Source organism: Amaranthus tricolor, chromosome 9 (assembly GCF_026212465.1).
Source record: "Amaranthus tricolor cultivar Red isolate AtriRed21 chromosome 9, ASM2621246v1, whole genome shotgun sequence".
Classification (NCBI taxonomy): domain Eukaryota; kingdom Viridiplantae; phylum Streptophyta; class Magnoliopsida; order Caryophyllales; family Amaranthaceae; genus Amaranthus; species Amaranthus tricolor.
In genome coordinates, this window is record NC_080055.1 from 19,880,505 (window position 1) to 19,906,159 (window position 25,655).

Here is a 25,655-nt window from a genome sequence, read left to right on the forward strand (position 1 = left end):
ATCAGTCGGTATAGAGCTATACCGACTGATTTTCAACTATTTTGGGATAGTCGGTTCTGAATGGTCGAAATCTCATTTTAGTATGAAAACAGTAGAAATTTTCGTCTAATCATGGTAGTCGAAAAATTAGTCGGAAATTCAGACTACCATGTTAGTCAGAAAATAGTAGGAAATTTCCGACTAATAAATAGTCGGAAAACACTATTTCAGAATTTATCCCAAAATAACAAGACAAAGGTTTTTTAAAAAATTTTCGACCACCAAGTTGGTCGGAAAAAAAATTAGATGAAAGAATGTGCCACATCATGGTCGGAAAAAAAAAAATTTCGACTACCATGTGGAACCCACATCACGCCTACATGGCACCCAACACCTTAACAATCAGCTTATATATAAATGGCTTGGGGAAAATTCGAACCGAAGACTTTATGGATATTACATCCACACTCCAATTATTATTATTATTATTATTATTATTATTTGTATTAGTGTTTTATTAGTCGTATTAGTGTAATATTAGTATTTTTATTAGTTGTATTAGTATATTATTACTTAAATTAATATATTATTACTCGTATTAGTTGTATTTGTGTATTATTATTATTATATTATTAGTTGCATAAGTATATTACTACTCGTATTAGTGCATTATTATTACTTTATTAGTTATTTAGTCGTATTAGTCGTATTAGTGCATTATTAGTCGTATTAGTGTTTACTCAAAAAAAAGAAGTCGTATTAGTGTAGTACTCCCTCCGTTCCTTTTTGTTTTTCCACCTTACTAAAACGGGTAGTTCCATAAGTTTTTCCACTTTAGAATACTTTCCATTTTTTGAAAGTTTTTTTTCCCATTTATACCCCTCAAATACCCTCTTTTACCCTAAATAATTCTATTTTAACCCATGGATTCTTTTACTCCCCTTGGGAGCAGCGTGTGTCATTTATGTTCATCAATATATTCTGCTTCCTCTCCCCAAAAGAAGTCGTTGCTTTCTCTCTCTTCTTTGACTTTCTTCCATGGCTTTCTTAGCTTTTATCCCCTGTTCATTCCTCATTTTTACTCCATTTTTACTGCATTAAAATGTAGATCGGAATTTGGTCTTCATTTTGATGTTCGTTTTGTGAATTTTGGTTGAGTTTGATTTTTTCAAGCCCTCTGTTTTGCTTTCTTCTTCGACTTCCATTGTTACTGTTTGAAGCTTTTGTTTGTCCATGACAACCGTCGAATCTAAGAGTGATTCGACCATACCATCATACCTTTATGACGGTTTGTGTGACCGTGGAGAATTTTGTTCTTGTTCCATTAATGGGAGGTCACACTCTTATTCAAATGAAATTCTTAAATGGACTAAAAAAGATCTTGAGGCATATCAAAAGGCGATGGAGGATGATGCTACATCTAGGTTTCGTGATTCTACCCCTTCTCCTAATGTTGAAGAAGAATTACCACAAAGTGTTCTTGAGTATTATTTGGAGTCTCCATGTCATGTTAATCCTTCAACTCCATCTAAGATTCGTGAAGACCAAGTTAATTTGGTTGTCCATGACACTCCTGAGGAAGTTATTGCTTCAAGGGGGAAAAAAACCCTAAAAAACGCACGTGAATTATGTAATTTGGTTGAGTTAGAATGAATGTAAAGCCCCCTTGCCTGTTGTTTTGTTGCCAAATTGGATCATCATTTGTTATGTGAACCCTTGCATTATCTTGTTGGATGAAAATTATCGATGGACCATCACTTGGCCATTTTCTAAGAATTGCTGGAATTAATTGTTCTATGAGCATGCTCCTATAAACTTCCTGAGTAACTGAATCAGTTGGTTTAATTTCTATAGACCCCTTTGGACGGTTAATTGAATTTCTTTGTGCTGCAACCCTACTTACGAAAGGGAAAATTCTGATTTTCCCATCAAATGTGCATTGGCCATATTGATTCCATGTAGGCCTTGCAACCGCCCCTAAAAACATGGCTTTTGGAATGAATTTTGATGACTTTCCCGCTCTATATGGAATTTTTTCTTTGTGTGCTAGATAAACTCTTTGTGTCTTCTTGGTTAAGTAAAACCATTTTTCATCAATATGTATGAAGTCATACATACCTTTATACATTGGATGACGATGAATTGTATCTTCTTGAATGAGACTTAAAATCAACTCAACCCTACTTGCCTTGTTTGCATCCGTTAAATAAGGGTGTAATGGATTTGAATGTGCCTTAATCACCCCCCTTCGTATCAATCGCCAAACCGTTGTTGGTGCCAAGTCTAAGCATGTTGCAACATCTCTTATGCATGTACGTTCACCCATTGGTTTTGATTCAAGTACGTTTGGTGGCACTTGAACTCTTTTTCTTCCACAATTCTTGTACTTTGAATCGACAACATAAGGCTTGTTTTCTTCTTTGGTTTCAATTGCACGTTTCCATAAGTTTCGAATTGATCTTGGTGTGTAACCGTATTTGTTTGCTATTCGTACGAATGTACCATGTGGGAGTGAGTCACTTACTTTAAGTGACAACATTTCATGTAAATTGACATGCCTCAACTCGTTTGTAAGCCTTGGTTTACGTTGATCTTGTTGTTCTATTTGTTGTGCATCAATTTCTTGTGGTTCCTCGTCAGAACTGGAGCTTGACTGTGAATCGTATGCATTTGATCCAAAATACCAAGCCCCCTTTAGCTCATCGTCATCATTTGAAGCCATTACAAGGCTAATGATGCAAATGAGGTTGCTGGACAGTTATTTTTTGTACTGTGAGGCTGCTGTTTGGGTTAATATCGTGGCTGGACAATAATATCGTGGCTGTTTGGGTTGCTGGACAGTAATCCATGTACTGTGAGGCTGCTGTTTTGATTTTTATGCTTCAAGCCTTAAATCAGCAGCTTAAATAAGATGATTAGGAATTTGTAAGGTCATTTTTTTGGAGATTGTACTTGCAATTATTCATTTTAGTAATCCATGTATTTCTAATTTGGCCAATGCAAGGACATATTTTGCTCTCTCTACAATGTAAACTTTCCCTCCTTTTTTTTTAGAAACAAAAATGTAAACTTTCCCAATTTGGAAAGTGGTTACTTTCCCTCCATGTAATTTCTCTCTCTACAATAAAATCAGATTTTTTTATTATTATTTAATTATATCTATAATTAATTGCTCTCTCATTCTACCACCAAAGATTCTCTTTTTCTTAATCTTTGTGAAATACCCAAATAGGAAGAACAAATAGGAACGGAGGGAGTACTAATATATTATTAGTATGTAATTAGTCGTAGCAGTGGTATTAGTATAATTAGTCGTAATTATTATTATTATTATTATTATTATTATTATTATTATTATTATTATTATTGTTATTAGTATTAGTATTATTATTAATTGCTTTAGTATTTCATTAGTATAATATTAGTATTAGTATATAATTAGTATATTATTACTCGTATTAGTCGTTTAATTTATTATTATTATTAGTCGTATTAGTGCATTATTAGTCGTATTAGTGTATTATTACTCGTATTAGTTTATTATTAGTTTAATTAGTCGTATTTATTATTATTATTAATATTATTATTAGTATTATTATTATTGTTAGTCGTTTTCGTGCGTTATTAGTATAATATTAGTTGTATAGGAGTAGTATATTATTACTCATATTAGTCGTCTAATTTATTATTATTATTATTATTATTATTTTATTATTATTAGTATTATTATTAGTTGTATTTGTGCATTATTGGTCGTATTAGTGTATCATTAGTATAATATTAGTTGTATAAGTATATTACTACTCGTATTAGTGGATTATTAGTACTTTATTAGTTATTTACCCGTATTAGTCGTATTAGTTATTATTAGTCGTATTAGTGCATTATTAGTACTTTATTAGTTATTTAGTCGTATTAGTCATATCAATATATTATTATTATTATTATTAGAGAAATTTGTAAAGAAACACCTTTTAAAACCCCTTTTTTGTAAAGAAACACCTTTTATAATTTTTTTATAAAAAAAACCTTTTAAGAGACTTTTTTTTTAAAAAGCACCTTAAATCAGTTTCCGGTGACTTTTGTCAACTTTTCGGCGTTGACTATGCCATTTGAGCTCAAAAGTCAACGCCGGAAAGTTGACAAATGGCATAGTCAACGCCGGAAAGTTGACAAAAGTCACCGGAAACTGATTTAAGGTGTTTTTTTTAATAAAAAGTCTCTTAAAATGTGTTTTTTTACAAAAAAAAAAAAAATTATAAAAGGTGTTTCTTTACAAAAAAAGGATTTTAAAAAATGTTTCTTTACAAATTTCCCTTATTATTATTATTATTATTATTATTATTATTATTATTATTATTATTATAATGCAAAGTTGCATATTAAAGTTCATAAACTTGTGAAAGAAGTTTTCGACTGAATTTTAGTGGAAATTCGGTCAAATTTTTTCCGACTAAAATTCAATCGGAATTTAGTCAAAAATTTTTAATTAAAAATTTTTCTTTTTTTTCAAATTTAAAATTCCGACCAAACTTTGATTTAGTAGCAATTTAGTCTGAATTTTCGACTAACACTTGTCAGTCAAAACTTTAGTCGGAAATTTCCAATAGTTTGGGTTAGTCGGTAAGATCTCTTTTTTTGTTGTGAAATGCTTTTAATGACAATATTAAATGGATATATTGTAATAGTATTTAACCCTTTTTCATAGTTAGAATGCGGTTTGTTGAAAATGATGTGAAATATCTTTATGAATGTATTTGGTGAATTATTATAAATAGAACTTTGCCTATAAATATGCAAGTTTGCGTAGTAATAAAATTAATTGAGTAAAAAGTTTATCTTTCTTACTTATTTGCTCATTTTATTTTCTTTTTATTCTCCCTAAATCTTAATGGTTGAAGACTAATTCAAGCAGTTGTCATTTGACATTGACACTAACAAAATTTTTACAGCCGGCCTTCTGTAAGACCGGCTCAGGCCAATTCATTAAAATTTAATGGATACTCTTACTTTATATTTTATAAGAATTTATAAACTTTTTGTAGTTTGCTAATAACGCCTTCGTAAAGATTAATTAGAATTTAGGATGCAGAATTGCAGACCGCCGACAATTTTAATTTTGTCACATTGCTCTTAGTATACGAACCGCTGTCTTTTGGAAGAGCAATCAACACTCAAAACTGAAGTGAACAGATACACTCTTTTCTCTGTTGTCACTCAATCCAATCTTTCTTTCTGTTTCTTTTTGTTGTTTGTACTTTTAAACCAAAGCTTAATTATGGGGTATTCAGTTCAGCTCTAGTAATCCTCAATTTAGCTCTTTTCTGGGTCTACAATTTGGTGTATTTGAAAGGTATTGGGATTGTTTTGTTATCTATTTCTGTAGCAAGATCAGTTTTTTCCACTTGGGTTGTCTTGATTACTAGCAGCATTTCTGTATCTGCAAGAGAATGTGGGATTGAATCTGGGTCTTATTCAGTATGTTAGCTTGAACCCATTTGGCCAAAACCTCATTATTGGTAGCATGTTCAACATGATGGGTGCTAAGTGCTTCATTGTTAATTATTGAGCTTTTGATGTTTTAATATTTGTTGATTGCTGATACATGACTACAATGATGACAATGATGTGAAGGCCTTCATTTTAAACCCCAAAGTTAGGTTTTACTGATTGCTATAATGCTACTATTAAATAAAGTCTATGATTAATTTTGCAGTACTAAAAAATTTTACTTCTATTATGCAAATGTGGCTCTTGCTTCGGTAGGATCTAGAAGGGTGCAATGTACGCAACCTTAGGTGATATTGGATTGATAACATGGTCTACTTTTCAATGAGCTCCACAATTAGAATCCAAAAATCTATTGCAATAATTAGATCTGATATGGATTTAGAGTTTCTGTTTAGTGTATAGAAGCTTTTTAATGAATTTGATGACATTGATATTGGGGTGGATAAATTGATTTGAGGGGTGTTTTTGTTGTAGTTATTACTAATTTTAGTTGAATTAAAAAACAATGTTTAGCTTCTGATTTTATGAAAATAGATCTGAAGTGGTTTGTTTTCTTTGGTTCTTTCGGATACATTAAACACCACATAGATATGGACTGTATGTCATCTACCCCGGATCCTGGGAATGATAGTATAAGTATGATGGTATGGTATGGTATGTTATAGTATGATATGGTATAGATATGGCCATAGGGTGGATAATTTGTTAATTTCACTAATCTTGTTTATTATTAGTATACTTTTTAATGTGCTTTATGTAAGTAAATGGCTTGAATATTACTTTACAGATGAGAATTTTTGTTTACAAGATATTCACATGAATTCTTTATTTTCTTTTTTATGTATAGAATATCTTATGCATGGACATGGCTGGTCAGTTATTAGATTTATGTAATTATGGCCGAAGAACACTTCTTTCTATGATGGGATTTTTAGCTGTTATAGTAGTTTTTTCTCAATTCTGGGCGTTGCCTTCTGGTAAATACTTATCTACTATGTCGCCTAGTCAAGAACATTCACCTCTCATAATGATAAGAACAAGTCCGCGTTCCCAAAATTTTGTTACAAATGGTAATTTTGACTTGGTGCAAGGAGTTGGTTACAATGCAAATAACATAGGAGAGGAAGGTAAAGGCAATGGACTTACATTCCGGCATGAAATAAGTGGACTTATTGTTGCTTCTGGTAAGGACTTTTCACCGATTATGAAACCAAGAGTTGTGGAAAATGAAATGAAGCAATTTAATATCATGCATAACAATACTATTGAGCAAAAACTTGAGGACAGTAATCATATGGATGCTTCAAATTTTTTTTCAAAAGGTCGAATTTCTGTACACAGAGTAGAGCCTTCGGGTAACAGATCAATTGTTTCAGCAAAAACTAGCAGCTCTCAAGTGCACAATATCAGTCAGGTTATGGAGTTGGAGGCTAGGATCAAGGAGGATTCATCTATGATTGAAAGATATGTGAAAAAAATGAGGGGAGCTACAATAACTTTATCTGAAATGAATACCATGTTGCGTAGTAAGCCTGCGTTTTCAACCACAGTGGTATTGAAGTGATTTTTTTTTTTTAATTTATATTTATCTTGGTGTAGTTTGCCCATCATTCTCATTTATCTTTTTACTGATTCTAGAGGCAAAGAGGATCTGCAGCACGTGACCGCCAACTTCTTTCAGCAAGCTTTCAGATCAAGAATGCTCCTGTTTTAAGAAGCGTATCTGACTTGCATGCTCCTCTCTTCCGAAATGTCTCCGTGTTCAAAAGGTATATGTTGACCTCGACTTTGTAATTGTGCTGAAAAAGAGGTGCATTGTAGAGAGTATTGTCTATTAACTTGTGAAAGAAAACACGAGTACGAAATAGAAGTTAGGCACTGATGTCACTTCTTTTTCCGTTAACTGATCGCAATGTGGCTAAGAAGTGGGAACATAATCCTGTAAATTTATGTTTTTCGCTTAGAGATTCCATATGTATTTAATGTAGAAGATTGAAGGTAATATTTCTTACAGGAGCTATGACTTGATGGAACGTCTACTCAAAATTTATGTATACAAAGAAGGAGAGAAACCAATATTCCACAACCCAAGACTACGGGGGTTATACGCAGCTGAAGGATGGTTTATGAAGCTGCTTCAAAGAAGTAAACACTTTACTGTGACGGATCCGAGAAAGGCCCATCTTTACTACATTCCTTTCAGTTCTGACATACTACGTGCTACCCTTTATGATGAGAAATCACGTAATGTCAAAAACTTGGAGCGGTATCTTGCAGATTATGTTGATTTTATCAGAGCACGATACCATTTTTGGAACAAGACTGGGGGCGCTGATCATTTTTTCATTGCTTGTCACGATTGGGTATGCCTTTTAGTTTCCTTGATGTATCTTATTTAACGTTCATAGTTTAGAATTTGGCTTATCCTCTGGGTTTATCTTAAAGTCATGTGTCTTAATGTCTCTGTACTTCTGCTTTTATCACCAAAAAGTTTTACGCTTTTTTATTAGGGCTCGCGTATAACAAGGCTTTATATGAGCAATTGCATTAGAGGACTCTGTAACGCCAATGTTGCAAGAGGATTTACGATAGGTAAGGATGTGAGTGTTCCCGTAACTTATATTCGTAGTGGAAATGACCCCACTAGAGACATAGGAGGAAAACCACCTTCAGAAAGAGATATATTAGTCTTCTTTGCCGGACAATTACATGGTTATCTCCGTCCTTTGTTATTGCAATACTGGGAGAATAAGGTGCCCGATATGAAGATTTTTGGTCCACTCCCGCGGGATATCCAAGGCAAAGCAGTCTATAGGGATTACATGAAGAGTAGCAAGTACTGCATTTGTGCACGAGGTTATGAAGTCCACACTCCTAGGGTTGTCGAGTCCATCTTCTACGAGTGTGTCCCCGTCATTATCTCTGACAATCATGTCCCTCCTTTCTTTGAGGTTCTAGATTGGGAGGCGTTTGCCGTGTTTGTTCAAGAGAAAGACATCCCAAATTTGAGGAACATTCTTCTTTCTATCCCTGAAGAGAGGTACCTTGTTATGCAACATAATTTAAGAATGGTGCAGCGGCATTTCATATGGAATAAAACTCCAGAAAAGTATGATTTATTTCACATGATTCTTCACTCGGTTTGGTACAACCGAGTTTCTCAGATAAGACCTGGTTAGAAATCTGTGGTTCAATTGGAAGCTGTTTCTTTGACTGATTGCACTTGCTTGAATCTCTAAAAACCGTAAGTTTTTTGGGTTTATTTTATCTTCTTACTTGTCGTTGATAATTTGTTTATTCATTTGGAAAATCCCTTCAAAAGCCTAATATTCCTATCATTGATGCAGTGAATCTGGTATACTTTCTTGATCTGTTTGATGGACATGTTTAATTATGATTTTATGAACAAGATCAGGTTCATTGCCTAGATCTTTTCTTAGAGAAAAAACTTCTCGGAAGGGTGTCTGAATAAAGGAATGTGGAATAATAATGCTCTTTGAACAAGCCCCCAACAGATCAATTTCATGCAAGGTGTGGTTACAAGTTCTCCTATCCAGCATGTATAAATAATTGTTTTCAACTTTGCCTTATTTGCTTATTCAGATTTTATCTCTTTATAAATTTTTTGGATCGTATGTCATGAATGGCTGGGAAGGGGTATTTTAGGAATTAAGTAATAAATAATACTTAGTAATTAGTTAAGTGGGAGAATAAAATGTAGAGATAATTAATATAAATAGAGGGGAAGGGGAAGGGTTTAAGGCATTCATTCAAGTAATAGTTTTAAGTGGAGTTTTATACTCGTTGGGAGAGAACAAACCTTTCGAATGCTTGTATACTATCATTTGTAATCGTTCTTTGGTTACAATCGTTCTTCGTTGTACATTTTCATTTACATTCAATTTCTACAATCAGTGATTTGTATTTTGTCATACAATTTGTTCATTCGTATATTGGAACAAATATACCTTCTGCATATGATCAGCACACTGGGAACAAAGAAGACTTAAGCATTGAGGATCAGCATACTGAATTTAGACCAGCTCAAGTTAAGGAAGCTGATGTACAAAGATTTGAGGAACAGTTACTCAATACTATGAACATACATGATCCAGCCTTGAGGAAAGTATACATAGTCCTGTATTAGAAGATAATGAACAGTTGGGTGTTCCCAAACGTTGACAGAAGATAAGGAACAACTAGGTGTTCCCAAATCCTGACAGTAGAATTATCACGCTCTTTTTAAGACGTCTAATATGACCGTTAGAAGTTAGGGGCCTTCTTCTTGATTGTAAGCCGTTAGAGGATGAAAGCCAATTCTATAAATAAGGCTCTCCTCCACATTGTAAAAGTGACATATTATTCAGTTTTAATTCATCTACGTTCTTAGTAATCATTCAGATAACAAGGTGTTTGTCTCTGTTTTGCCGTATTCTGATTGAGAGGATTGAGTATATCAAGCCTTCACAGATTCATACTTCTCCAAGATCACGTTGATCATTGAGAGAATTGTGAGGATTAAGGCCTTGCATTTCTTAGGGGAATTAGTGTCTTTTTCCAGGATAAGTAATCATTAAAGATTGCTTAGAATTCATCTAAAATCGGTCAATTTGATCGAGAAATTCTTCGTTCTTGATTGTCTGGTTTTTTGAGCAATCGAACAAGTTAATCATAATCAATCTTCCGCTGCAAACTTGTTCCAACTTGGTATCAGAGCCGTGTTCTGAATAGGGACACGAAGGTAGGTTACAAAGGAAGCCAGGTAATTGGTAATTTCGCGTTTTCTGAAAAGGGAAATCGGAAAATCAGGTATTGTTTGCATTTTGTTTCAATCGGTAATCACAGGTATAAATTCAATTCTTCCTTGATATTAAATTCTGTGTTAAAGATGGTAGAATTCGATTTAATCACCACACGCATTTGATTGAAGGAAAGATTTCTGAAATCTGATTTTATTATCATTGCATGCATGTAAAATTGTTATCCGATAATCGAATTTTTTTTGAGTTTTCGCTTAAATTGATTCCTATAATTCCATTTTGATTGTTTGATTGTGGATACCGATAATAATTTAACAAGTTTTTTTTCGCAAATTTCTGAACATTACGTTTCTTTTGAAAATTTTGGTATATACAATCTGATTCTTGAATATCATTCTGTAAAATTAGGGTCGTGTATCTGTGCATTCATTATTGTTAGTGAAAATTTGTTGATTGGGAAAGTTTCTTGCAAAGATTGTGGCTAGTGATTTTCTGAATTGTGTTTTTGTTTTGGTCTCTGGAAAAATTGTTGTAGAAATTTTCTTGCAGGATCTGAATATTAGTTGTCTTACCATTGTCTTGTTTGTGAATAACTTGGGAAACATGGATGTGGACGAGAAAATAGAAACCCTTACCAATTTACACCAACAATTAGCTGTTACAGTAGCCAATAACATGGGGAACCAAGGGGATAGACCTCAACAGCACCCACAAAACCATAGGAACAATGAGGATAAAACTTTGAAGATCGACTTACCTAGTTTTGATAGACACTCTCCAGACCCAGAGGTGTACCTGGATTGGGAAACTAATATGGAAAGATACTTTGACTTTAAGGAAACCACACCTGAACAACAATTTAAGCTAGCTAAGATTAAACTGACCAAGCTTGCTGCTACATGGTTAGAAGGAGTGCAGAGGCAAAGAAGGAGGGAGGATAGAGAAAGAATCAGTACATGGGAAAAACTGAGGAAGCACTTAAGGAGGAAGTATGTCCCACGCAATTATAGACAGCAGCTATGCATACAATAGGGAACATTAAGACAAGAAAATAGAACTGTGTCTGAGTATATCCAAGAATGGGAACGGTTATCTGTTGTTTGTGACACTAATGAGACTGAGGAGATGAAGATTGGGAAGTTTATAGGTGGCTTAAGGGAAGACTTAAGGAGAAAGCTAGAGTTGACCCCAAACCTTACCTTCAGCCTAGCTTGTAGCAATGCCCTCACTTTAGAGAAATATTCTAAGAAGAAACCCAGCATAGACCACTCAAGAAGTGTTGCAGCACCAACACATAGAAGTGTTACAGCACCAACACATATTGTCACTCCGACCACTGCACTAGATAAGATTCCACCCTTGATCAACACTACCAAAGATAGGGACCCTAGGGACTTGAAGGGGGTAGTTTGTTTCAAATGCCATGGACATGGTCACATAAAGAATCAGTGTCCCAATGCTAGAGCCTTCACTGTGCAGGAGTGGCCAGCAATTAGGGAAGTAGGCAAACCTAGGGCTATGTTAGTCAGCATGAATGGGGAGGAAGAGGTAGTTTGGCCTTCCACATCTAAGGAAGATCCTGATGGCTCATACGTTGTGAATGATGAGGGAGTTTTAGAGACTTTTGGAGGAACTGAGAGCAGTAAGGAGGAAGAAAATAGAGAGAAAGTTTACCCTGAACTAGATATGAAAAATATGTTGATTAGAAGGAACTTTCATGCTACCCTAAGGATCAAACCCAATGATCAAAGAGAGAACATTTTCCAAACCAAATGTAAAATTAAGAACAAAGTTTGTGACTTAATCATAGATGGGGGGAGTGTAACTAATTGTGTGAGCAAGGATTTAGTGCAGACCTTGGATTTAGAAACTAAGCCACACCCACACCCTTATAAGCTGAAATGGTTGGATAGCAAGGCCAGTGGGTTTGTGAAGAAGAGGTGCTTGATCCAGTTTGCTATAGGGTCATTCAAAGATAAAGTGCTTTGTGATGTGTTGGATATGACTGCCTGTCATGTGCTCTTAGGTAGACCTTGGCAGCATGACAAAAGGACCTTACATAATGGCTACACTAATGTTTATACCTTGAGACATGAGGGGAAATTGAAAGCCCTTATGCCCCTGCCACCTCATAGAACTATGCCTCCACAGAAGACAGCAGGTAGTAAACCCACTTTGTTTTCACAAGAAGCAACAGATAGTATGTCTTTGTTCAGCAAGAAGGTCAGACAGAAGAATAATCACTTAGATGTTGGGAAGATTGAACAGTCTACTGACAATTCAGACCATGAATCCATTAGACATACTTGGGAACAAAATAGACTTAATGCCAAACGTGCTAAGTGGCTTGAGTTCATGCAAATTTTTAATCTTGCTGCTAAGCATAAAAATGGTAAACCTAAAATAGTGACAGACACATTAAGAAGGATAGCACACTTACTAGCTCTACCAAATGCTAAGGCTTTGGGGAACAAGATGATTGAGAGACAGTATCAAACTGACCTAGATTTCAGAACTGTATACACAAGGGTTGAAGGTGCATATGGAATAAATGCTATATTATTTTTATCACTAATTACTTTTTCTTTGCATTGCAGAACACATGGAGATGCTACACAACACGCTGAAAAACTGATGAACATCAACAAGCAAATGCAAAGGAACACTAAGAAGACTACCACTATATATCAACAAGAGGTCAACGAGCACCCTTCAGCTGCACCAGAGCTCCGGATTGGGGATAATACTTTCAAGACAAATTTTCTAGAGCAAAATGGAGTCCCTCCCAAATTCAACATAGGGGATCTGCAACCATACTATGCAGATTCTGAATTGGGGACAATTCAAACTGAAGAAGGAGAGAATGGAACAAATATACCTTCTGCATATGATCAGCACACTGGGAACAAAGAAGACTTAAGCATTGAGGAACAGCATACTGAATTTAGACCAGCTCAAGTTAAGGAAGCTGATGTACAAAGAGTTGAGGAACAGTTACTCAATACTATGAACATACATGATCTAGCCTTGAGGAAAGTATACATAGTCCTGTATCAGAAGATAATGAACAGCTGGGTGTTCCCAAACGTTGACAGAAGATAAGGAACAGCTAGGTGTTCCCAAATCCTGACAGTAGAATTATCACGCTCTTTTTAAGACGTCTAATATGACCGTTAGAAGTTAGGCGCCTTCTTCTTGAGTGTAAGCCGTCAGAGGATGAAAGCCAATTCTATAAATAAGGCTCTCCTCCACATTGTAAAAGTGACATATTATTCAGTTTTAATTCATCTAGGTTCTTAGTAATCATTCAGATAACAAGGTGTTTGTCTCTGTTTTGCCATATTCTGATTGAGAGGATTGAGTATATCAAGCCTTCACAGATTCATACTTCTCCAAGATCACGTTGATCATTGAGAGAATTGTGAGTATGAAGGCCTTGCATTTCTTAGGGGAATCAGTGTCTTTTTCCAGGATAAGTAATCATTAAAGATTGCTTAGAATTCATCTAAAATCGGTCAATTTGATCGAGAAAATCTTCGTTCTTGATTGTCTGGTTTTTTGAGCGAACGAACAAGTTAGTCATAATCAATCTTCCGCTGCAAACTTGTTCCATATATATACAATTTTCTGTTTACTCTTATTAATTTCATCTAATGGCCAAGTTAGTCCATAACAATTGGTATTAGAGACGTTCGATTCTTGGTGATGGAGGACGCGTCGGAGATCAAGGACTTTGTGATCGAAATCCTGCAGGAACACAACAAGACCTCAAAACTGGCTTTAACAGAGTATTAATTCTGATGGAGGAGATAATCACTAAAATTGACAACAACATAGCACAACATGTTCTGCATAAGGAAGATATTTCCAGACAGTCCAAAGCAGATCTTGACCAGTTTAGAAACAAGTATTTAGAGAACAAGAAAAAATCAGATGAGCGTTGGGAGGCTTTACTCAAAAAATTGTCTAAGATGAAACGGAATAATAAATCAAAGAATTAGGGTTTTGAATACTCTTTGTATTAATAATGAACAATGGTTTAAGCCAGAATATATACAGAAGCTAGGAGACTAAGAATGGTAACAAAATATATGACAAAATAAATACAGAATAAAAATATCTCTAAATATGTTAACTTTCCTACACTCCCCCTCAAGTTAGGTCTTCGGGTCACCGATACCTAACTTGCATAGTGTTTGTTCGAACACCTCAGAACTAACAGCCTTTGTAAGAATATCAGCAAGCTGGTCCTTTGATCTGACAAAAGGATGGCTGATAATGTTATTCTCCAATTTCTCCTTAATAAAATGTCTGTCAATCTCCACATGTTTGGTTCTATCATGCTGAACTGGATTCTCGGAGATGCTAATAGCCGCTTTGTTATCGCAAAAAAAGTCTGCAGGTTTGTCTTCTCGAAAAGTCTAACTCACTTAGGAGCTTCTTTAACCACATTACTTCAGTTATTCCCTTTGCAATGCCCCGGAATTCTGCTTATGCACTTGAAAGAGCAACTACTTTCTGTTTCTTACTTTTCCATGTAACTAGATTGCCTCCAATAAGAGTAAAGTATCCAGATGTAGACCTCCTATCATCTCTGTCTCCTGCCCAATCAGCATCTGTGTAGGCAATAAGATCTAAGTGCCCATTCTTCTTATAAAATATCCCTCTGCCACTAGTACCTTTAAGATACCTTAGAATCCTCATAACAGCTGTCATATGGTGAGTTTGGGGTTGGTGCATAAATCTGCTTACAACACTAACTGCATATGCAATATCTGGTCTCGTGTGAGCAAGATAAACAAGTTTCTCGACCAACCTCTGGTATTGTCCCCTATCTGCAAGTTTCTCTCCTTCGATCATCTGTAACCCGTGATGAGTAACAATAGGAGTCTCTGTTGGTTTACAATCAATCATACCAGTCTCTGTAAGCAAATCCAAAATATATTTCCGTTGGCTTATAAAGATACCCTTTTTTGACCTCAGAACCTCAATGCCAAGGAAATATTTTAGCTGTCCCAAATCTTTCATTTCGAATTCTCTAAAAAGTTGCTTCTTCAAAGTATCAATCTCATGTTCGTCATTTCCAGTAATAATCATATCATCTACATAAATGATTAGACATGTGATCTTTCCTTTTCGCCGTTTGAGAAACAAAGTGTGATCTGAGTTACTTTGTTTGTACCCAAACTTCCTCATGGCTGCTGTGAACCTTCCAAACCACGCCCTAGGAGACTGCTTCAACCCACAAAGAGCCTTTTTGAGCTTACACCCTTCTCCTGGCTTATAGTTATTTGAGAACCCTGGAGGAGCTTTCATGTATACTTCTTCCTCTATTTTCCCATGGAGAAATGCATTCTTCACATCGAATTGATGCAAGGGCCAATCCTTATTTGCAGCAACAGAAAAAAGGACACGGATAGTATTAAGTTTTGCAACCGGAGAGAAGGTTTCTGAGTAATCAAATCCATATGTTTGTGTGTACCCTTGAGCTACTAATCTGGCTTTAAACCTTTCAATCGTACCATCTGCTTGATACTTTATAGTGTACACCCATCTGCAACCTACCGTTCTCTTTCCTTCTGGTAGTTTACATTTTTCCCAAGTTTCATTCTTGTTCAGGGCAGAAATTTCTTCTTTCATTGCTTTCTTCCATCTAGGATTCTGTAGGGCTTCTTCAATATTTCTTGGTATGTTATTGGAGTAAAGAGCAGCATTAAAGGCAATAGCTGAGAGAGAGAGAGATTGTCATTGTTTTCTTTAAGAGGATATTTTGATCTCTGTGCTTCGAACTCTGGATCATATCTCTTAGGTGGTATACCTCTCGTACTCCTAGGCGGCAAATCATACCTGTGTGGCAACTCCATATCTGCAATATTGTTATCATAAATGCTTTCAACAATTTCAGGGACATCAGAATTTACCTCCTGTAACTCCTCTGGATGCTCAGTGGGTTGGACAGAATCAATCTGAAGATCAGTCTGAAGAGGAGATACTATGTTTTCAGTGACAACATCAGTGGTTTCACCTACTTGTTCTTTTGGTTCCTGATCAATAGTAACTGGATATAATAACCAACTCAAGTCATCACTAGTGTTCTCCCCCTGAGGACGAGGCTGGGTATAATAATAAGATTGTTCAAAGAAATCACAGTCCATGGTAGTATACATCCGATTATGTACTGGGTCATAACACCTGTATCCCTTCTGATGTATTCCATATCCCACAAATACACACTTAAGAGCCCGGGGGTTCAAGTTTGGTTCGGGTGTGTGGAGGAAGATGAACATAAACCACACATCCAAAGGCACGAGGTTGAAGAGAATGAGAGGAAGGTATAGGAACAAAAGAGGCTAGGGTTGCAAGGGGGGTTTTATAATGGAGAGGTTTGGAGGGTAGACGGTTAGTAAGATAAGTGGCAGTGGCAACAGCTTCAGGCCAGAAAGAGGCAGGGGTATTAGACTCAAGGAGTATAGCCCGAGTAATATTGAGAAGAGTACGATTTTTACGCTCGGCCACTCCATTTTGTTGAGGAGTATATGGGCAAGAGGTTTGATGTATCATGCCATGATCAGAAAAAAACGTTTCATAGAGGAGTTAACAAATTCTCCTCCATTATCAGAACGTATAATTTTCGGAGTGGCTTGAAATTGGGTATGAAGCATATTATATAAGGTAACAAACACAGAAAAAACTTCAGATTTGTGTTTAAGAAAATAAACCCAGCTCATACGAGTGCAATCATCAACAAACAGAACATAATAAGAATAAGTACTAGTAGCAAAAACAGGGGTTGGCCCCCAAACATCCGAATGTATCAAAGAAAAAGGAGTACTAGTACGAGAAACACTCGGTAAGTAAGAATGTCTACGGCTCTTAGCCAAAACACAAGTTTCACAATCAAGAGTCAACATTTTATTCTTAACTGAAGGGAACAAAAAATTTAAATAAGCTAGGGAAGGATGACCGAGACGTCGATGCCATAACCAGAAGAGTTGATCAGATGAACCACGAGCAAGCAAAGCTTGGCCTTATTGAGTCGTCTCATCAACATAGTATAATCCTCCTCGTTCAGTACCATGTCCAATGACGGTCCCGGTCTGAGCATCCTGCACAACACAACCAGTGGAAGTCATAAGAATAGTACAATTAAGTTCTCGAGTAAGTTGACTAACAGAAAGTAATTTATGTGATAAACTCGGGACCAATAAACAATTTTTTAAATGCATAGAGGGAGACACATGAACAGAACCGGCACTTTGAACTTGGACACACTCTCCATTAGCAGTTTTAATGTGAGATCGATGAATAGGTTTATGATGGGTAAAATCTTGTGGGTCGAAGGTTATGGTGTCGGTGGCTCCACAATCAAAAATCCAAGGTGAATTATTAATTATGGAGTTATGTGGGTTTGGGAAGTGTATTTGGGCTTGTGGAGTGGGCCGATTTTTAAGGTTTAAAGAAGAAAAAATTTTGTTTTGATTTTTTTTATAAATGGGCCGTGGATTTGAGAAAGTGGGGTTAGGGTTTGTGTTTGTGTCACTATAAAAAGCCAAGTAAGGAAAGTTTTCACTCCCTCCCTCACTTATGGTCGGTTTTTCCTTTCTATCTCTAAATTTTGGGTCTCTCTCTTCTTCCTCATTTCTGGTTCCTTTTTCATGAGCATCCTCCATTATTTCCTCCCTATACAAACCTCCATGGTTGTGATCCTCTTCGCCGGTGATCTCTGCTGTACTGAGAAGGGCTTTGCCGCCGGCCCGGTGTACCGGTGCCTTGGTGGCAGCCTTTTTCTTTTGTAGATCTTCCCACCAATCCGGATAGCCTACAAGCTTGAAACAAGTGTCCTTGGTGTGTCTCGAACCTCCACAGTAAGTACATTTTAAGTTTGTTCTATCCTCTCGCCGGAGTGACGATTTTTCCGACCGGTGATGTGCGATGAGGCCACAACCAATTTCTGAGGGGTTATGCCCAAATGATGATGTGTGGACCATGATCCCACGCCTTGAAATCTCCCTTCGAACCGCCGCATAAGCCATGTCTAAAGTTGGAAGAGGCACTTGATTTATCAAATCTCGTCTCTTCTTATCAAGAGATTCATCTAGACCGGCCAAAAACTGGTACAGTCTCTGAGTTTGAATGAATTTGTTGAAAATGGTAATGTCCTCATCACTTTTCATAGGATTCGGCTGCCTCAGATCTATTTCTTTCCAAATAGTATTTAGTTTACTAAAGTAAATCTCAATAGTATCATTATTCTTTTTTATTGCACTTGCCCTTGTACTGAGATCAAAAATTTGGAGCTCGTCTCTTCCACTGCCAAGAAGAGTTTCAATACCCTTCCATAAATCCCATGCTGTATTGTAATCTAAAAATTGATTAACTAGATCAGAATCAATATTTGTGATAATCCATGAAAGAACTATCGGATCTCTTTGTCTCCATTGTTTGTAATTTGGATCTGCAGGTGCAAGAGGGGCGACAATGATGTATTTGAGCCGTCCTCTGCTGTCTAAGGCTATGTGCATTAGCTTGCACCATTTTGTATAGTTGTGGTAGGTTAATTTTTCGGATACCTTTAGATCTGGTATAGAATGTTCAAGTTCTGGTTCTGGTTCAGGTTTGTGGGTTTTGCTCATCTGTTGAAATAAGCGAAGTACATGCTCCATTTGTGCCATGGTTAAAGTTTGGTTTTCTGGATTTTCAGAATCAGCCATAGGTAAGGTAAGATTTAGGTTTAGAATAACAAAGGTAAATGATGAAGCCAAAAAAGGTGTTCGACAGCCCTGGAATCACCTTTCGGCTCTGATACCATGAAACGGAATAATAAATCAGAGAATTAGGGTTGTGAATACTCTTTGTATTAATAATGAACAATGGTTTAAGCCAAAATATATACAGAAGCTAGGAGACTAAGAATGGTAACAAAATATATGACAAAATAAATACAGAATAAAAATATCTCTAAATATGTTAACTTTCCTACATAAGAATGATTTGAAGGCAGCTCATAGTGTAAGGAAAGCTGTAGATCTAGAAATATGTGATGAGGCTGTTGCGAAGACAGACAAGCATGAGGATTCTACTGAAATTGAGGATGCAGATACAGTCGTCATTTTTGAAAATCTTGAGCGAAGAGAGCACAAATTTTCGGTCAGAAACTTTGACAGATATGACTTCAAGCATGGAGATTGTATGTCGGTCGGAAACTCCAAAGAAGAGGTATACAATAGTGCTCGAATGTTGGCCAGAAAATTTAGCTGGATTTATTGTGAACACCAACAAATAATCGGAAAAATCCAAGCTGCACACACTCCATAGCCAATGAGATACCATCTCAAAAGCATATGACAATGGTATGAAGGGCTTCAATGACTTATAAAGTGTGCACATCATCTTTAATTCATCAATGTGGAAATGAGATAAACCATCTCAACACTCCCCTCACATGCAAATCCTCGTCAAGTTCACAAGTGGGAGTAATCAATTAAAGTAGGAACGCCATTCTTCAACATTCTTCAACAGTGACTGTACGACAACTTAGCTTTGAATTTGTTTAAAGCAACATCCAAAAGCGAGTTATAGTTAACATCATATACATGAAAAATAAATAAGCTGCTTGTTTTTGGCTGCTCCAAAGAACGACCTAAATGCTTGAATTGTCCGTCTTGTTATTTATTGGTCAAGGGAGGGTAACAATTAACATTACCCATAAATTTGTGTGTGATTTTACTTGGTGTTTGATTGTGTTTAATCTTGTTGATCTAATTAATTGCTCCAAAAATTTTGTAACATAAACATGTGTATTTATACCCTATTAGATAGGCAAGTTGGTTATTTGGACTTCATTTGGATGTTGGAACAAAATATTTTTTGTTATTGAATATTAATTGTTTTCATTAGTTTCACTTTGCAATGCTGACAAATAAATGTATGTCCAGGCTTTACATGTAACGTTAAGGCGTATGAGCGGTTGCACTGGTGCTTTGTGCAGTGCCAGTGTTTCTAGAAAGATCGAGTATACGCAAGGATATTAGTGTTAACCAGTAACATTTTTTCACAAAGGATTTGACCCTTCAAGAGATAAATCAGCCGTTTTTTCCGGAAAAATACACAGTTGTATTAGAACGATATGTATTGGCAAAATACGATATCAGACATGAAAATCTTTGGTATTAAAAGTGAAGCAGCATACAAAGCGTTCATGAAGAGCAGCAAATATATTTGTCTCATGGTACGTTGAATAATCAAGAGCGAACCTAGGCAATGACTCATCGTTCACAACCAACGATTTGCAAATCATCTGGAAGCTTGCCATTTCTCAACCAATGGGTCTAACGACTTGTTGATAGAACCGATGAATTGTCGGCACAACTATCTCCCCCCCCCCCCCCTAACCTTTTTGTTCAAGAGTACTTGTGATCCTATATGGACAACAACGATCCATTAACACTCTTATTATTTTGTTTAAAACTTGAATTAGTCATTTGATTTCATGAAAATGTATTGAGAGTTTTATGGGCTTCAGGATCTAATAGTTGAGGTTTTGTAGGACATGTAGAACTATCCTTTTGATGTGCTCGACTTTTGATGCTTTTGAAGTGGAAAGGGACTCCCAAATCCCAATCATGCCTTGAGAATATCTCAACATTTCTTGCCAATACGGGTACTTATAAAAACAGGTGGGATACATTAGGAAATTTGAAAAAAATAAGACAAATAAACAACTTATTTCAAAATGTATGTCATGATCCTTGCGTCATTTACACTTAAACTCTACGAAAATGTCGAATGTAGTTGTTATTTACCTTGATCTTCATAATTAAAAGTTTGTTCGAGAATTTGTTGTTGAATTTAAAATGTATAGTGGTCATATATTTATGAACATGATGGTGATGTTGATTTTGTATGTGTTGTTGTAGAAATGGATTCATCTCCGGATACAGCTGGGGTTCGGCAGCCCTTGCGTATCTGTACAGGAGGCTTTATGAAGCTTCACGGAAGAACGTGAAGGAGATCGTTGGGCCCCTGATAATATTGCAGGTAATACTAAGTTTTCATGTTACCGTTTTGTTTCATTTATTACATATTTTTGTGTTTAATTTTTACTTACTTATATTGGTAATTCATAGCTTTGGGCATGGGAGCATGTCCTCATTGGTCAACCGATGAGGAATGTGGGACGTGATGCATTTGCGCCACCACTACTTCCTCCTCCGCATGTGCCATATGGATCGCGTTGGTCCTGTGAAAGACGAACTAGGACTCACACTGAATTGGGTGTGGGGTTCTACCGCGATCAACTCGATCTACTACGAGTTGACCAGGTTATATATATAGAACTTACACGTTATACATTTCATTAATAATTAAGTCTTACTGCAGGCACAGGGCATTGCATCAGTCATCAGCTCTTCCCAAGAGGAGCCCGTACGGGAGATTGCCCAAGGTATACTCCTAGGCACGCAGTTTCAACACTTCATTCCGGAAGTGACTGCGCCCCACATCACTACGTACAAGTCATCTCCTCATGACCCCGACGTTCATCTTGAGGAGGTTGACTTAACGTGCCCGGACTACGGTGCCGGGTCCTCGTAGGGTGCCACATCATCACATTATCAATCACCTCCCCTACCCGAACGTTATGCGACGACCTCTTACTATCGTAGGAGGCGTCGTAAACCGTCACAGTTAGACAGGGTACAGGAGGAGGATTAGCATTTGAATACTGTTTGTAATTATTAAACATTTGTACATACTCAATATTTGTAACAGTTGGTCTTTTGTGTGTAAATTGTAACATATATGTAGATGTATATATTTTAAAAGTAGTATCACACGTTTATTATGAATTTCAATCAAGTTCAACAAATCCATATCAAATTACATACTTCATTCGTTAAGTTAAACTACCGTCGCTAACTAAGAAGGCTTCTTAAACTTTCTCATAATCCTTTCAGTCTCTTTTTCCTATGCGCCATATCATCCATTTGTCTCTTTAGATTAAATACCTCATTTTTAGGCTCTTTTTTTTCCTTTTCAAGTCGTATTATTACGTCTCTCTGCAGCATTTAAACCGCAACATTTAAAGTAGGACATTTGCTGCTATCACTATTGTTGGGGCCCAAAACCGCAGCAAATAATGGCAAAAAAAACCGCAGCAAATGAGGTTTTTTCCACTAGTGTTTGTACCCTCCGGAGCAATCCATCTAAAGTATGTGCATCCTAATCCGTCAATCAAGTAGAAAGGGCAAGCAACAAATTCACGCCCTGGATCGAAGTCGCTCCAATCTGTATTAATCTCAACTTCATAAACACAATCACAGAGCTCTTCAACACAATGCTCCTTTGACATCTACATAAAACATATAATATACATACGTAAGTAAACTTTCAAAAATAATATTAACATTTATCAATTGACATTAAAACTAATATAATACCTTATGTTACCTTTAAAAATTGATTGAAAAGAAGAAGAATGATGCAAAATGGGTATAATGAAGTATGGGAAATGATGGAGCTATCTATAGAACATCATTACAACGGCTATTTTCACGTTCCTAACGGCTATTTTTCTAAATTACCAACGGCTACTTTAGTTCTCCAAAAAAGAAAATAAATAAATAAAGGTTAAAGTTGCTGTTACTAACAGCGACTGAATGAGTTGATTGGTCAACTCCTTAAGTCGCTGTTAGTAACAGCGACTAAAGGAGTTGACCAGTCAACTCAATCAGTTGCTGTTAGTAACAGCGACTTTAACCTTTAATTTTTTTTTTGTTTTTTGGATCTTTCGCTGTTGATAACAGCGAATTATCCCGAGGCTAGGCTCGGTTGTACGGACGCTTATTTTGGGAAATAAGTTTTTACGAAGCTCATTTTTTGAATTAAGTTGTTAAATAATCTTATTTTTTTCAAATTTTCGGATACATTATGTGCCCCATAACACATTCACAAGGAATGTTGAGGTAATAAGGTTCAAAAACTTAAGTGAAGAGTTGAATAACTCTCAATTTTTATTTTTTTTTTATTTTTTTTAATTGAATTAATTGATTATGTTTACAATACTCAGAATATAACGGTAAAACCTATCATATTTACGAGACTGCAATCTCTAATTATCCTCCTAATTATACTTAATAATTCTAATATAGGAGGATGTACATATTTAGTTTATTTTCTTTACGTTATGATCAACATGAAATATGTGCATTGTTCATCTAAAATTTGAATTTAACTTAAAATTATTATACTCCATCTATTTTCTTATATATGTACATTTTACTCATAGACTCAAATTGTTATTTCAATAATAATTTATACGCTTTTTAGCCGTATTGTATCAAGTATAGTTCTTGTGCAAATTAAGGAAAAAAAAGGTTAGAATGTAGAAAAATAAAAGAAATGGATAAATTAAATAAATAAAATAAATTTAAAATTTGAATGAAAATTAAAATAATATTAACTTATGCTCAATAAACTTAAAAGAAAATGATAAATCTTTTTTTTTTTTTTTTTTTTTTTGAGAATAGAGGATGTCAGGATGATAAATCTCATAGGGAGCAAGTAGGAATAATGTACAAAAGAGTATTGCAACTTGTATTTTTTAAAGAAAAACAAACAAACTCCTTGTATCCCAAAATACTTATACTCCTCTCATGTTCAAAGCATAATTCTTGGAACTAAGAAGTGGATTTCCAAGCTTTTAAAGGTCATTCTTTTTCCTTAATTTATGCTTTTATGGTATATTTTTCCTTTACTATTCCTTCTTTTGTTGTCTATATTACACTACTGCATTATTTTTGAATATGCAACTTCAAATTTGCAAATTAATTGAATAACTAGCCTATTTCACTTTCTGTTAATCACAGTTTTTGGTCACTTCTGCTTCTGATTTGTAAAATTTATTGGATTAGTTTATTTCTTATAGATTTCTAACTGCTTGAATGCACAATTTTCCTGGGTTTTTCATTTGTCCCCATATGTTTTACTGAATTTGTTCTTAGCAAAGAGGAATTTTCTGATTATTAAAACTTTAATTGATCATCAAAATATGTTTTTTTGTTGGTTTTGTTTTTGCAGTGAACTGGGTATTTCCAATTTAGTTGATTAATGAAACAATTTCTGAAATTTACATCTTTTTTCTCAAAAAAAGGATGTTATTTGGATAAGCCATATGAAAATACCCTAATCCAAAGCTGAAGTTTTAGGTTTTGTTTAAGGTATGGAGTATTATGTTAAATTCCAAAAATTATGTCAAATTGAAGCAAGAAGGCATATCTTAATAGTGGGTATTGTAGCTATTACCTATTTGATGCTTCAATACTTTATGCTGCCATATGGAAATGCACTGAAATCCTTACTTCCTGATAATCAAGTTATCTTAAGTGTCAAAAACGGCGTTTCCTCGAGTCAATTGTTGGTAAAATCAGAAAAGAAGAGTGAAATCAATGCTTCAAGTCTTGTAGGAGTGGTAATACAAGGTGGGGTTAGTATAGATGATAAGTTTATTACGAATGGCAATGCATCAAGGGATGTAGGTAGAGTTATGGAGAATAGTGTTACATCTGGAGGTGAATCGGGACCTAAAATTTTGGATGATCAGGAAAATAGGTATAAAAAGAAGTTGAAGAAGAGTTTTCGTTTTGATAGAATTGAGAATGTGGAGAGTTGGACCCAAGAAAATGTAGTACAATCTGAAAATATGACGGAACTCCCAGAAAGTAATCTTACTGTTTTAAGGAATGATTCGGGCGTGAGGCGTTCGCGAAAAAGAAAGAAAGTGAAACCGGGAATGCCACCAATCTCGGTGATACCCATAGATAGGATGAATCGGATACTAGCTCGACACCTTTCTTTTTCAAGTAAAATGGTATCTCCATTGACCCTCTTTAGTTTCTAATTGCCCTTCACATTTGCGACTATATATGATGTCTTTGATTCCTGGTGACAATGTGAAGGAATTGGGTTTTGACTTCAAATGTTTCTTTGATGTAGTAGATTCCTCAATGGTCGTCGCTTCAGGACCCTGACAAGGAAATTTTTGATGCAAAGTTGAAGATTAAGAATCCTGGTTTAGTGAATGTTGACAAGGAACTCTTTGCTCCTGTTTTCAGAAATGTTTCTGTGTTTATGAGGTAATAGTAATTGTTGATTAAGCTATCACGAAATCGTACATATTTAGTTGGAAGCTTGAATTAAACAACTCATTCCTTGCATATAGTTGTTTGGTTAGTAGTTCATTTGGTATGAATAAATAGGATGTGGAGTAATATATACTTAATGCCTATCTCACTAAAAATAACAATAGAATATGTCAAATAAGTAAACATTTTTGTTCTTTTTGATTTGGGAAATGCTGGTTGTTGTAACTACTTTTAAGCCGTGACAATTCGTCACATAGTCACCCAG

At 35.5% G+C, this 25,655-nt stretch overlaps 3 protein-coding genes across 6 annotated transcripts; 2 read left to right on the forward strand and 1 right to left on the reverse strand.

Moving 5' to 3' along the window:
- Positions 1–950: 950 nt before the first annotated feature.
- On the reverse strand, positions 951–2,701 carry LOC130823353 (uncharacterized). The gene is made up of 2 exons (XM_057687973.1): positions 1,650–2,701; positions 951–1,071 (listed from the first exon to the last, which is right to left on the reverse strand). Exons 1-2 carry the CDS (start codon positions 2,699–2,701, stop codon positions 951–953), a joined length of 1,173 nt encoding a protein of 390 aa, XP_057543956.1.
- A 2,328-nt stretch (positions 2,702–5,029) lies between these two features.
- Positions 5,030–13,523, forward strand: LOC130824621 (probable glycosyltransferase At3g07620). 4 transcript variants are annotated; one of them, XR_009046746.1, is made up of 7 exons: positions 5,030–5,332; positions 6,338–7,042; positions 7,129–7,259; positions 7,505–7,853; positions 8,001–8,734; positions 8,838–9,021; positions 9,476–9,892. XR_009046746.1 is itself a non-coding variant. In XM_057689698.1 (5 exons), exons 2-5 carry the CDS (start codon positions 6,350–6,352, stop codon positions 8,667–8,669), a joined length of 1,842 nt encoding a protein of 613 aa, XP_057545681.1. In that variant the 5' UTR covers positions 5,030–5,332; positions 6,338–6,349; the 3' UTR covers positions 8,670–9,892. The 4 variants fall into 4 exon arrangements, 1 of the variants encoding a protein (XP_057545681.1); XR_009046744.1 differs by lacking the exon at positions 9,476–9,892 and adding an exon at positions 12,848–13,523 and having other exon boundaries at positions 5,071–5,332; XR_009046745.1 differs by lacking the exon at positions 9,476–9,892 and adding an exon at positions 13,146–13,523 and having other exon boundaries at positions 5,071–5,332.
- Positions 13,524–23,836: 10,313 nt separating this feature from the next.
- Positions 23,837–25,378, forward strand: LOC130824622 (uncharacterized). The gene is made up of 3 exons (XM_057689699.1): positions 23,837–23,955; positions 24,327–25,116; positions 25,242–25,378. The coding sequence occupies exons 2-3, from the start codon at positions 24,469–24,471 to the stop codon at positions 25,242–25,244; spliced, it is 651 nt and encodes a 216-aa protein (XP_057545682.1). The 5' UTR covers positions 23,837–23,955; positions 24,327–24,468; the 3' UTR covers positions 25,245–25,378.
- The last annotated feature ends 277 nt before the right edge of the window (positions 25,379–25,655 follow it).

Excerpts from the sequence above, each read along its gene's own strand:
- LOC130823353 (XM_057687973.1), bottom strand. The coding sequence starts at position 2,701 with ATGGCTTCAAATGATGACGATGAGCTAAAGGGGGCTTGGTATTTTGGA. Across the intron at positions 1,072-1,649 it reads ATTTGGCAACAAAACAACAG|TAAAAATGGAGTAAAAATGA; the intron begins GCAAGGGGGCTT and ends ATTTTAATGCAG.
- LOC130824621 (XM_057689698.1), top strand. The coding sequence starts at position 6,350 with ATGGACATGGCTGGTCAGTTATTAGATTTATGTAATTATGGCCGAAGA. Across the intron at positions 7,043-7,128 it reads CTGCGTTTTCAACCACAGTG|AGGCAAAGAGGATCTGCAGC; the intron begins GTATTGAAGTGA and ends TACTGATTCTAG. Across the intron at positions 7,854-8,000 it reads TCATTGCTTGTCACGATTGG|GGCTCGCGTATAACAAGGCT; the intron begins GTATGCCTTTTA and ends CTTTTTTATTAG.
- LOC130824622 (XM_057689699.1), top strand. The coding sequence starts at position 24,469 with ATGGAGTATTATGTTAAATTCCAAAAATTATGTCAAATTGAAGCAAGA.